The sequence below is a fragment of the Branchiostoma lanceolatum genome, chromosome 3, assembly GCF_035083965.1.
Source record: "Branchiostoma lanceolatum isolate klBraLanc5 chromosome 3, klBraLanc5.hap2, whole genome shotgun sequence".
NCBI lineage: Eukaryota > Metazoa > Chordata > Leptocardii > Amphioxiformes > Branchiostomatidae > Branchiostoma > Branchiostoma lanceolatum.
In genome coordinates this window covers 28,009,675-28,021,949 of record NC_089724.1, presented here as the reverse complement: position 1 = coordinate 28,021,949, position 12,275 = coordinate 28,009,675, and the positions used below count along the sequence as shown (strand labels likewise).

At 43.4% G+C, this 12,275-nt stretch overlaps 2 protein-coding genes across 2 annotated transcripts; both read right to left on the bottom strand.

The window, feature by feature from the left end:
- Positions 1–705: 705 nt before the first annotated feature.
- Positions 706–4,802, bottom strand: LOC136429522 (forkhead box protein B2-like). The gene is made up of 5 exons (XM_066419354.1): positions 4,599–4,802; positions 3,181–3,276; positions 2,117–2,251; positions 1,413–1,476; positions 706–962 (listed from the first exon to the last, which is right to left on the bottom strand). Exons 1-5 carry the CDS (start codon positions 4,644–4,646, stop codon positions 706–708), a joined length of 600 nt encoding a protein of 199 aa, XP_066275451.1. The 5' UTR covers positions 4,647–4,802.
- A 381-nt stretch (positions 4,803–5,183) lies between these two features.
- LOC136429521 (26S proteasome non-ATPase regulatory subunit 10-like) lies at positions 5,184–6,219 on the bottom strand. The gene is made up of 2 exons (XM_066419353.1): positions 5,604–6,219; positions 5,184–5,215 (listed from the first exon to the last, which is right to left on the bottom strand). Exons 1-2 carry the CDS (start codon positions 6,217–6,219, stop codon positions 5,184–5,186), a joined length of 648 nt encoding a protein of 215 aa, XP_066275450.1.
- Positions 6,220–12,275: the final 6,056 nt, after the last annotated feature.

The window sequence follows — 12,275 nt, the reverse complement described above, 5'->3', positions numbered from 1 at the left end:
CATCAAGTATTCCTCTACGCGATACTCAATCCTCCAAGCAGATGTGGGGGTGAAAACCGTAACGTGTCTTGTCCAGATTGGAAACGTTACGATTTTTACCCCCTACATCTGCTTAGAGATTAGCGGTACTCAACTTCGGAGTATTGTCCAGTATGAAATACAAAAAAAATAATAATTAAGTCTAAACATAGGCTTTCATTCTAATCCAGATATCTTCATAATCTTGGTATACAATGGCAAATGTATGTCATAAAGCTTTCAAAATCAGGAATATGTATTTGCTTTCTTTTTTACGAGCTTTGCCATGGAAACACAGACCAGACCAGGAGATGTCATAAATATACGAACGTGACAACTTGGTATCAGAATATTCCGTAATCATGATCATGTTCTTCCTTGTTTACAAGACAACGAGAAGTAAGAAAAGCACCCTAGCCTGGGTGCCAGACCACCGCGCAACAGTCGCTAACTCTTCGGCCGGGGAAGCAAATTGCCCCGCCACCACAGTTAGCACACGACACCTATTTATCTCTCGCGCGATAGATATTAGAGAGGGGCTGCCAAGACAGACCGGGTCCTAACACTATCCCCTAAATTTATTAGGCCTTCCCCGGCAAAAAGGAGTTATCTTCTCGCATCGCGCGAAGGCTAGGGTCTGGTATCCAGGCTAGCAAAGGCCCCGCTCAATATATACTGCATGTCCAATTAGTGTTGAGGGTATCCAGGATAGGCAGGCTGCTGCGCCGGGTACACAGGTGGGTAGGCGGGCTGGGTAGCTGGATAAGCGGGCTGGGTGCCAGGGTAGGCCGTCTGGGCACCAGGGTAAGCCGTCTGGGCACCGGGGTAAGCAGCCTGAGAAGCGGGGTAGGCCGGCGTTTGAGTTTCCGGGTAGGGCGGCGGTGGGTACTGCGGTGGTGGAACAGGCTGGGTGCCCGGGTAGGGCGCTGATCCCGCGGAATAGGCTGTGAGGGAAAAAGTCAATCAATCAATCAATCAATCAATCAATCAATCAATCAGTCAATCAACCAATCAATCAAACATCAGTCAAATCTGTGCTTTATCTTGTGAAAAATAGGATTTCATGTGCGAGAAACGTCACGAGATCTAAACTTTTACAAGTATGAATCATTATCATTGTATGTACAAAACCGTCGGCCACCGCCTCTAAAAGGCTCGAAGACCGGCATGGTAGGTTTCGAGTGAAAGTGAAAAAGTACACGTGTGAAAGTGAAAGGGAGGTTGTTACGGCAATCAAGAAGGCAAAAGACATGGTAAGATGTTTATTGGCTGTATTCAACAAGGGACTGAACAAGAGGTCAAGATTGTGTTCGTGAAAGCTTTTGCGGGAAAGTTTTATTTTTCAAAAGATGGTAACGAAGAATTGGATCTGTTGAAACTCAGCTTGAACTTACCCGGGGGTGGGGCCGCAGTGCCTGTCGGGTAGTTCATTGGAGGTGAAGTGTTCACGTGTGTATGCTGAGGTGACAAAAAAACATCATCTTTACTTTTCACTTGAGAGTTAATATGTGTTGGTAGAAGTCATTATGTATCAAAGTTAAACGGCAATTGCCAATGCAAGAAATTGGACTTAACCATTTTTTTTTCATTTACAGTAGGTAGCTAGCTCTTAACATCAATTTGCATTAAACAAAAAATAGCAACAAAAATTTAAACATCAGAAGCAGCTCGGGCATAAGGCTCTTCGTTTCATTAGGCAGTCATTTATAATCAATGCATATCAGTTTAACTTTTCTGTTAGAGACAGACTAGTTAATGCTTCGGTCCCGATTGGAAAAAGGCCGGGTTGTTCACGAGCTTTTTTCGGCTCTTTCGAGCGTGACCCCTACGTGGCCCGAGTGGTTGACAGGCTAGTTTTGGGGCCCGGCCCGGACCTTAATCAACTGAAATTGAACTTAAATTCAACGCGGGACTCGGTAACTAATAAACGACGTGAGCTAACCGTACGAACACCGGGAGGAACACCCCGTTAACCGGCATTCCACCGGGACAAATATGTGGCTTCGGGGCCCGCCAAGGACTACACCACCGACGGCCACCGGCGCTATTGGAACCAGAGCATCATATAGACACGTTTAAGCATCGTTGTGATACATACGTGCACGTGTACCACAGTGGGGGGAGCGTGGTGGGGATGGGGATGGGGGTGATGGTGGTGATGCATGGCTGCCATGGCTGCTTGTTCCCGCGCATGCGCTCCCACTGCCCGGTTGTGGACGTTTGCAGCCTTGGCCTGTAAGAAGAAAAAAAGGAGGTAACATTTAATTCAAAATCTATGCTTAACATGTTAGTAAAGATATAAGTTTGGGTTGGGAGGGGGGTGTTGGTTTTACGGGCATGGCTTGATTAGTTCTCTCCCTGCGGTAACTCGACATGCCACTTAAAGCCCCCCTATCACTGGACCCGCGACACGCTGGCGGCGTCGCTGCGGCCGATCGGATTGACAAAGCCCTCAACGAATTGTATCGACATAAAACGAATCTTTTTGAGCTTTGTGTGTTTTGTTGACTTTTCGGTCATACTTGTACGTTTTGAATGACATTCCCATTATAAAGTCAAGGGTAACACAAATCCAGTTTAGGACGCAGCGACGCCGCCAGAAGACAGGTTGACAGAAACAGGGCAATGCACAGCAGACTGTGCCGGGTAAAACACCCCTAAGCCGACCCGTAGCGCAACGACACTGGTGACCAGGCTAGCCTCCGTTGTAGGCCTCCCCATGGCGAGTTTTCAACTTATCGGGGCCAGTTTCTTTGGCAAGGCCGCTGGGAGGACCGTATCTGCTTGGGGTCCCGTATCTGCTTGGGAGTCTGTAAGCGCCGTATACGGTACCCCAAGCAGATACGGTCCCCAATAGCAAGCAGATACGGTCCCCCTCAGCCGCCCAGCCAAAGAAACTGGCCCCGATAAGTTGAAAAATCGCCGTGGGTAGACCTGCAACGGAGGCTACGACCAGGCTATGCCCAGCCTAAAAGTATCTGCTTGGGAACCTGTAACCGCCGTATACGTGACCCCAAGCAGATACGGTCCCCACGCAGATACGGTCCCTCCAGCGGCCCAGCCAAAGAAACTGGCCCCGATAAGTTGAAAAATCGCCGTAGGCAGACTTCCAACGGAGGCTACGACCAGGCTATGCCCAGCCTAAAAGTAAGCCATTCTCACCTCTAGTACCACCGCCCTGACCACGTTACCCCTGGCGGCGGCGTGTGCAGCCTTGGCGTGGAGCCGTACCTCCTTCCTCTCGGCACGGATTTCTTGCTGTATACAAGGAAATAAAGACCGGTAGTAAATGAATTTTGGGGTCATGTGGCGTAATAAACGACAGTGTTCGGCCCAGAACTCAGCGGTCCCGTGGTTCGTATCCCCTGACATGCCACCGATGTTGTGCCCTTGGAAAAGGCGCTTTACATGACTTTCCTCACTCCACCCAGGTGTAAAAATGGGTATATATTGTTTTGTGTAAGTGGCATTGTTAAAATACGTTATCAAAAAACTTTAGTGCAGTGCCACGTCGTCCTTTTCTGTTCAAAAACTAAGTAAAAGAAATGAAAAATAAATGCATTGAAAAAACAGTACCCCAAATGTCGAACTGCACCACCTATTGTTTACGTTACGCCAACGACGCAGCAGTACCGTTATAAACTAGCCTCTACCAGGCTCCACGGGCCACTGGAAAAATAGTAGAAATTTGCCAAATAGACAGATAACATGCCAGAGGACTTAGCTGGCCAGGGAGTACAGTTTGCGAACTGTTCTCCCTGCTCAGCTAATTCCTCTGGCATTTTATATCTGTCTATTTGGCAAATTTCTACTATTTTTCCTGCGACCCGTGGAGTCTGGTAGAGGCTATTTATAAACATCCGCCAACATCAAGCGCTATAGGGGGCGGGGCGAAACTATATGGCAGTAACAAATGTAATCTCATGGGTGTCCGACAACCCCCAATATTGAGACAGCTCATTTTTTTCAAACTTGACTAATTCAACATGACTGTATAAAGTATCATAGCCACTTCTAAACTGCCTGGATTGAAAAAAAAATCCCACCAAGAGAGAACTTCTAATGGTTTAAACCCTTGTTTATATTTGGGCAGGCGTCATACCTACAGCAGATAACGGGATGTTGACTCACCGCTAATCTGACCTTTAACCCAAATAACTAACCACATGCACAGTTAGCCCGAGAACAACTTCCTTTAACGGTTATATGATAAACGTTGTACCGTTGCCATCGTCCCCCCCCCCTCCACAAACCTTTGACGATCTTTAATGCATCATTGCTGTATCAAGTACATTTCCTGGTGCAATATATAGACAGACTAAGAATAACGAGTTCACGTTACGTTGGCATAGTTATCCACCTGTTAGATTAGCAACAGGTGAATTGTTAATGTATACCATTCTCACCACTTTACCAGTGTGATCAGGAAATTTGTCATGTTATTGGGAACACCGACACTATTCTACTGGTCAAATTAGCAAAAGTTTAAAATTTGGTAACGACTCTAGCCAAAGTGATGAAGTAGAGAGCTTCACTACAGCGACGTGTCGCAAACCCGGAAGTAAAAACACACCACCTACCTTGTGCGCCCTCGCCGCTTGGTGAGCTAGCTTGCGGTCGTGAAACATCTTGGAATACTCCTTCAAACTCTTAAGGCTAAGTTGGTTTGCTTCTATTCCAGCACGTTGGCAAGTTAAGGCGAGGGTTAGTCAGTTACACTAGTCAGAGTGCGCTCTACTTATGTGTTTGGCACTGGTGACGTCACGAGCTACGAATGGTCATGACTCATGAGACAGGGTACGTCATAGGAACAGTCCATTTTGTAACCGAGGGGTCGCAAAGATGAAGTATGATTGACCGTTGCGCAAGAGGGTGTCAGGGATAGAATAGCTTTCAAAAGATCAAAGAAATAATCAGAAATAATAAAAAAAATGGAGCGACTAATCATCCAATCAAATGATAAATATATGTATGGTTGGCTTTTTAAGTAAAACGAAAAGTTAACATCACGTGTATTATTTGTATACACCTGATAAGGTAAAACGGTTAATTTTACCACGAAGATGAAGAGCCATTTTTTAAACATGATAGTGATATTGGAGTTAACATAACAATGTACAATACGTGCTTATAAACGCAATGTCCAGGAAATAGTCACATGTAAATTAAACCCCTCCAAAGTCAGCTATGTTATTGTCTAAAAGAAAAGTATGAACATTTTACTTTTACTGACATTTTAGTTAGATATACATGGAAAAAAAACGTAGGAAAAATGATGCTTGGCAGTGTTATGTTGAGTGAAATACGTATGTACCAGCTTGGTCTCGATAGATGATGATGATTATGAAAAGTATATCGAAGGCATAGCTATCAAAACATGAGGGTTCGGTCAAAGACGGAATTATTGACACCCTCGCGGCTTTTCCCCCGTGGACTCTTAAATAAAGTTGGCGTTTTGTATCTTTGCTGACTCCTCGGAGGAACGCAAAAACTCTGTCCCTTAAAATGTGTATTCAGCCTCGGTAGCCGTAACTCCGGTAACTTGGCAACCGTATCCAGGCAACGCGGAGAACCCAAATTCTGACCTCGCGCCATTTTCACCATCAAAACCTTGATTAGATCCTTGTTGCTTGGCAACGCGACGTTGTACGGCCGCTCTTCCCACTTGTTCCTTATTTGCATATTTGCCCCGTTTTCGACCAATAGGAGCAGGATGTCCGTCTTGTTCTGCTGTCTCGCTGACCAATGGAGAGGCGTTTCTCCGAACATGTCTTGACAGTTTGGCGACGCCCCGGCTTCCAAAAGCATGCTGACGGCGGAGTTGTTTCTCGCCCTTACCGCCCAGTGCAGCACGCTGAAGCCGTTATACCCCACACTTTCCACGTCCGCGCCGCGTTTGATCAGCATCTCCACCGTTTCTCGGTCCCTGCCCACGATGGCCCAGTGAAGCGGCGAAGACCCGGACGAACATTTACCGTTCACGTCAGCGCCGCAGTCTACCAACAAGCGGACATACGGAGACGACCATCGTAGAGCGATGGCGCTGTACAGAGGAGAGTGTCCGCATCGGTCCCGAACGTTTGGGTCGGCACGGCAGTCTTGTAAGAGAAACTTGACCGTCGCGAGTTGTCCTCTGCTGACGGCTCTTGACAGCGGGGTGCCCACCACGCTAGGCTGGTTCACCTGCGCTCCGGATGACATCAAGGTTTTCACTGCAGGAAAAAAGAAATCATATTGCAAAATTCATGACCGAACGTTCGGCTGACACCAATGTTTTCACGGTAGAAAAATTACATTGAAAAATTAATGACGGAAGGCTGAAGACATACAGACGAACCAACCAACCAACCAACCAACCAACAAACCAACCAACAAACCAACCAACCAACAAACAAACAAACAAACAAACAAACAAACAAACAAACAAACAAACAAACAACACATTTAAATAAAAACAACAACAAATGTATAGATAAATTGCAATAGATACTGTAACCAGAAATTATCATCCTTACGCCTTGTTGAAATTGATATTTACTACTTTATAATAATCATAATCTTTATTTCATTTAATTCACCAGGGGGATAATGTAATGAATAAATGTAATGAATATGAGAGAAAAATAATAATGATATATGCTAACATCAAAAGCTAACCCAATACTAAACACTATACAAATGTACTACCTTATATCTAAGTTAAAGTAGCTTCTCTTTTTTTAAAACACATGGCGACATGATTACACGCTTCGTCTATTACATAAACATTCGTGCATGACATCAAGTACTTAAAAGTATCGTGCTTTGATATTGTCTTACATCACTTGTCAAGCTGAATTGATTTGAATTGAGATTTACGCTCATTTTGATACAATACACAGTCTAGTAAGAAATGCATTTCATCTTCAATACGTGAGTTATTTACATAATCCATCTTGTAGAGGAGTACGGCTATGCCTGCTAGATTTTACATGTCACTATTATGAAGTTCTCACATGGCTCTACGATTTTTAAGATTAGGAATGTAATTATACGAACTTTATTGCACGACTATTGTGGCAGGTACAAAGTATGGCAACAACAGTTAACATAGAACAAGACATAAGTATGGAATAAAACTATTCACTACAACAAAATGACCATCTAAGGTTTTACGTGATTCAAGTTGGGCTAATTATGAGCATCATTATTTTTTTCTAATAACAAAACAATCTTTTATATATTTGCCTATTTTAACACTGTGTGGGTTGTTGCATCTAAAGATTTAATCAAATCTATCTGTAGCATTGAGCGCCTTAAAATCTGAGGTACTTGAATTGATATAGGTGAATAATCATAATAGCTAGAGTGCATTAACATTTTCGATTGATATGTTTTGCCCTAGATGCATCAACTGAAAAACACGTTTATACTGGTCTAGTGTGTTCAATGTTGAAAGGTGTTATTTGCAGAATACTGGGTTTTCGATATATGTAACTTTGTCGAGGATTAATTCGTTCGAATTCGTTCGAATGTATGTGTTATTCTAATAAAATGTAATAAATAGTAAGTATATACAATTTCATCGAGTCTATCACAGTGATATTTGTACAGACAATGCATGGAAAAAATGAAAATTAAGTGAGACCATCTAGATCTTATGATGAATTTGCTTCTATGTCATCATGTAATCCAAACAGGCCAAAGTTGCACTCTTTTAATTAACAGATACCGTGCCCCCACCCCCTCCCCCAAGTATATTGAATCTGCAGTGTGGTAGTATATCTAGTGAAACGTTGATAGGGTACGATTTCTTGAAATTAGATTATTCTTTGCATGTACCTTAGAGGAAGAATATTGGTTTAGGTTTACCAAGGTTAACCTCCATTGACATTTGTTCGACGGGTTACATAAATCCGCCACTGGGAAACAGTGGATTTGAGAGATCTCTAGTGCAGCACATCAATCCCCCACCTTTTCTCAGGTATTCACAGTTTAGATACACAGGAGTGTATTATACGGGGGATGTTGGATTTGAGATCTGTTTGAACGTATCTGTTCAGAAGGGGGGGTATTACGTTAGTAGATGTTAATTATGATAATAACCTTTATTGTACGTTCATGCCCTATCACGGGCTAAGTACAGGCATAGTAGGTACAGAATACATGGTAATGTCCATACAATGACACACAGGATTTCTAATACTAATCTAATACAATGGTTCTGAAACTGCACTAATTCATTGGTTCAGCTTCTTCTCGTCTCTTTGTGATGTTAGAAATATATGCTGAGATGGACTTGTTTAACATTGTGTGGTCAACACCCATGATAAAAATGAATGTCTCAATATTAGACATAAATTGAAAGTGTGGAAACGTTAATAGTTGGATGCGGTTGATGATTGAAACGTGGGTTGAACAAAAAAACAAACAAAAGAACAGACCTATATTCCTGTGCCCGAGTTCAGCCGCTCTGCACATTAGCGTATCCTCACAGCAGAAATCATCTCCGTCGCTCCCGGTGGAATAAATCTTGTTCAAGTCGAGGCGTCCTTTGGCGCACAGTTCCTTCACTCTTTCACTGTCCCCCCGTTCCACGGCCTGCCATAGCCTGTCTGCCACAGAAGACGCCATGGAACTGAGCTCTGCTACTTTGTCCACCGCCAAGCTTTAAATCGTACAATCATATAGCCTCCACCAGGCCTTCCTACGGGCGTACTGATCGTGCAATTCGGCAAAAATTGAATAATTAGCCAGTAGACTCAGTCCACGGTAAGGTCAATTATTCGCTTGTAAATGAAACCCTCTGGTGGCCAAACTTCCCTGGCAAATGATCTCCCTATAGCTGGCATGGTTAGTCTGGTAGAGACTGCCAGTTGTACGTTGACTCCAAGCTCTGATAACCAGTGATGAAGTGAGACCAAGGTCCGAAATGCTATTTACTTTCCGACTAGCGTCTCTGTCTGTTGTTTTGAAAGACTTTCCCCTAGTTAAGTAACAAACAGGATAATGAATATTTAGCCAAAATGTTTCGATGGAAACTGCTTCCGAAATTGTCCATGATCACAGAAAACTGAATATCATTGCACTGCTGAATAGAGAGGGGCGTCACTAGCATTTTCCGGAAGCTGCGTATGGCTGTCCTAACAAATTTCAACTCTATGATTTAACTACAAATCAAGAAAACAATATCCACACGAAAGGAAGAACTCTGTTCTGTTTTTTCCCCACATAGTGTGGTCAGGTCGTACCACAATAGTTCATAGTCTATATATAGCCCCACTCAAACGCCCGTTGCCATAGCAACAAGTCGTACGTGTCAGCGAAATACTGATAAACGCGAATTTGATTAACCGATGGAGTAAACAGGGTTATTAAGTCCACTCTGGGGTCAAAAAGCCATTCTTTTGTGCACTGCCTTGTGATGTGGGTGTTGACATATCCCTTGGTCCTGGATATCTCGGTATTTCTTTGTATCAGTCTTTCACGTGCAGTCTTTTTTATGAACTCAGGACGGTTGGTGACCTGCAATGACGTCATCACCAAGCAGATGTAAGGCTCTCACTGCGCTCTCACTGCGCTCTCACTGCGCTCTCACTGCGCTCTCACTGCGCTCTCACTGCGCTATCACTGCGCTATCACTGCGCTATCACTGCGCTATCACTGCGACTTAAACCAGATTTATGTAACCCTTGACTTTAGAATTGGAATATACTGCAAAATGTAAAAGTATGATTGAAAAAAAAAAATACACAAAGCGTAAGAAGATCCTTTTTTCATCTATGAAATTCATTGAGTGCTCTGTTAAATTCTATGTCGCAGAGAGCGCGAGGAGAGAGCGCCGTCGTAGTGTATTAGCAGCATTGTGATATGGGTGTTAACCGTCCCTTGGTCCTGTATATCTCGGTATTTCTCTGTACTAGGTACATATATTTACTATGGTGAACTTTGTGTAGTTTTCGTACACTGCACCGACGTAATCTCCGAACAGATGTACGGCTTTGACTTTTTTGGAAGCCTGTTTGTAGCGTTGTGCTCGTAAAGCCCCTGTCACAAATAAGAAATTCAGCTCGACCGACGCGTTGGCGAGCTCCAAATGTGAATTTTCGGCTGAAGTACATTACAAAGTATAACCAACCTGTTTTAGACAACTCCTTTGCCTAAAACAGCTAGACGTGGAAACGGCAATTCTACTGATCACTGTCACTCCCTGACGTCGTTGTCAGACGAAATATGGGCTCCGGATAAAACAATCAGAGCGTACTGACCAGCCACCGTTAAATTGGTACAGACTCACGTTGGCAGGTTCTCTCACGGTAGAATAATACACTTTGTGACGTTATCTTTTGACTATATCTCTCTCATTGACCGGCCCATTGTTACAGTGGAGAGAGTGTGATCGTTTTTCAGGTAATTAGACAGGAAAATTAAAGAGTAGCGAAGCGACGGCTTGAAAAGAATCCACCTGGTGTTTCTTTAAGATATATCTTCTGAATCTGTTACCTGTTTAAAATGATCTCATATCAGTGTTAAAGGTCACCGGGAAACAAGACTTTTGAGTGACAATCGTTGTTAGAACTTAGATGGACGTAAAAGATAACCTTGAATGCAATACGACAATCATGCAACAACTGTTAATCTTCTGGAGCAAGACTGACATGATATTTGTCTCAAATTTGTCTGAGACACAAAGACATTCTTTAGAAAGAGATGAAAAATTTCGTGCTGTGTGACAGCTTTAATACCGCAGATCCATGTGTACGTCAAAAAATCAACAAAAGTGAAGATGCGCAAGTAGCTTTTTTTTACTTCGCTTTTTGACAGACAAGGACGACGTGGCACTGCACTCAAGTTTTTCATAACTTATTTTGACAGCGCTACGTACAGAGAACAAGAAAAATATACCTATTTTTACAACTAGTGGAGCGAGGAAAGTCGCTTAAAGTGCCTTTCCCAGGGGCACAACATCAGTGGAGTCAGGAGGATTCGAACCGGGACCGCTGGGTTCTGGGCCGTACACCCGGCGCCGTTACACCACTGACGCGTATTTGTCACCATATTCGCCATTAAGTATGTGACCACCGGCCTTCAGAGTAACCCACCGCGTATCAGGCACGTGGCGGAATTCTAGCTTTATAATATCGATCCACTTGTCACACTTAATTCGCGAATACCTAGCAGTAAGCGTTCGTTGCTACGACCCCCATTCCACTACGATCGCAGAGCGGCCATACAGCTAGGGACCAAAATTGGATTTGAGTCACCCTTGATGTCATAATTGGAATTTGATGGTCCCCTTTCACTGGACCCGCGGCACGCTGGCGGCGTAGCTGCGGCCGATTGAATTAACACTCAGCGAATTTTACAAACAAAAATCAAATATTTCAAGCTTTGTGTGTTTTGTTGTCTTTTTGGTCGTACTTGTACGTTTTGGATGATATTCCCATTGTAAAGTCAAGGGTAATACAGATCCAGTTTAGGACACACCGACGCCGCCAGCGTGCCACGGGTCCAGTGAGAGGGGGGCTTTAGGCGTTGCTAAGGGACTATTGTGGTATTTCAATGGTTTCCATTGCATAACAGTTCTTAGAAATAGAAATGTCTTTACCCACTGACAATGTGAGCTCATGAGAAGAGCCGGAGAAGATCTTATGTCTGTAACATTAGAAGTTGAAGGGATCACCGCAGATTAGTGGCGATTGGTTCTTTTCTTTCCTTTCAAATCGACAACAGGTAACTGCCGATGTTGTAATAATTCCGTTGCTTTGTCTGTCCAAATCCCTGGATAAAACCTTTACAACTTTTTCATCCAATTCATATCATAGATGGAGGGTGCAGGACAAATATCAAGAAGTTTTTACCTGCAAACTTTACTACGGAAGTGAGCATAAGCCATAGTTTATGCTACATTTACTGTGGAATATCGATGCGGTAATTGGTTTGTTTGTTGCTTATATTCTAAAAAGTAGTGTTAAAGCAAAAGACGCATAAAATCTTTGGATTTAGAGACATGTAGCCACTAATAGATTAGAAAATAATCGTGCAACTTCTTTTTGAATTACATATATTTCTTTGTGCACATGTTCGCCATGGACAAAAAAAATGCAGCATTTAGGGGTTACGACACCTTTTTTCCTAAGAACTTCGTCACCATACCCCACTTAGGCTAGGGTCACATTTCCAAGCCGGGGCCCGACCGGGCTGTTTGAGAAAACAAAGAATAAATAATGCATATCAGGAATATGCATAGCGTATGGTAAGGAGACATCTTTAAAACG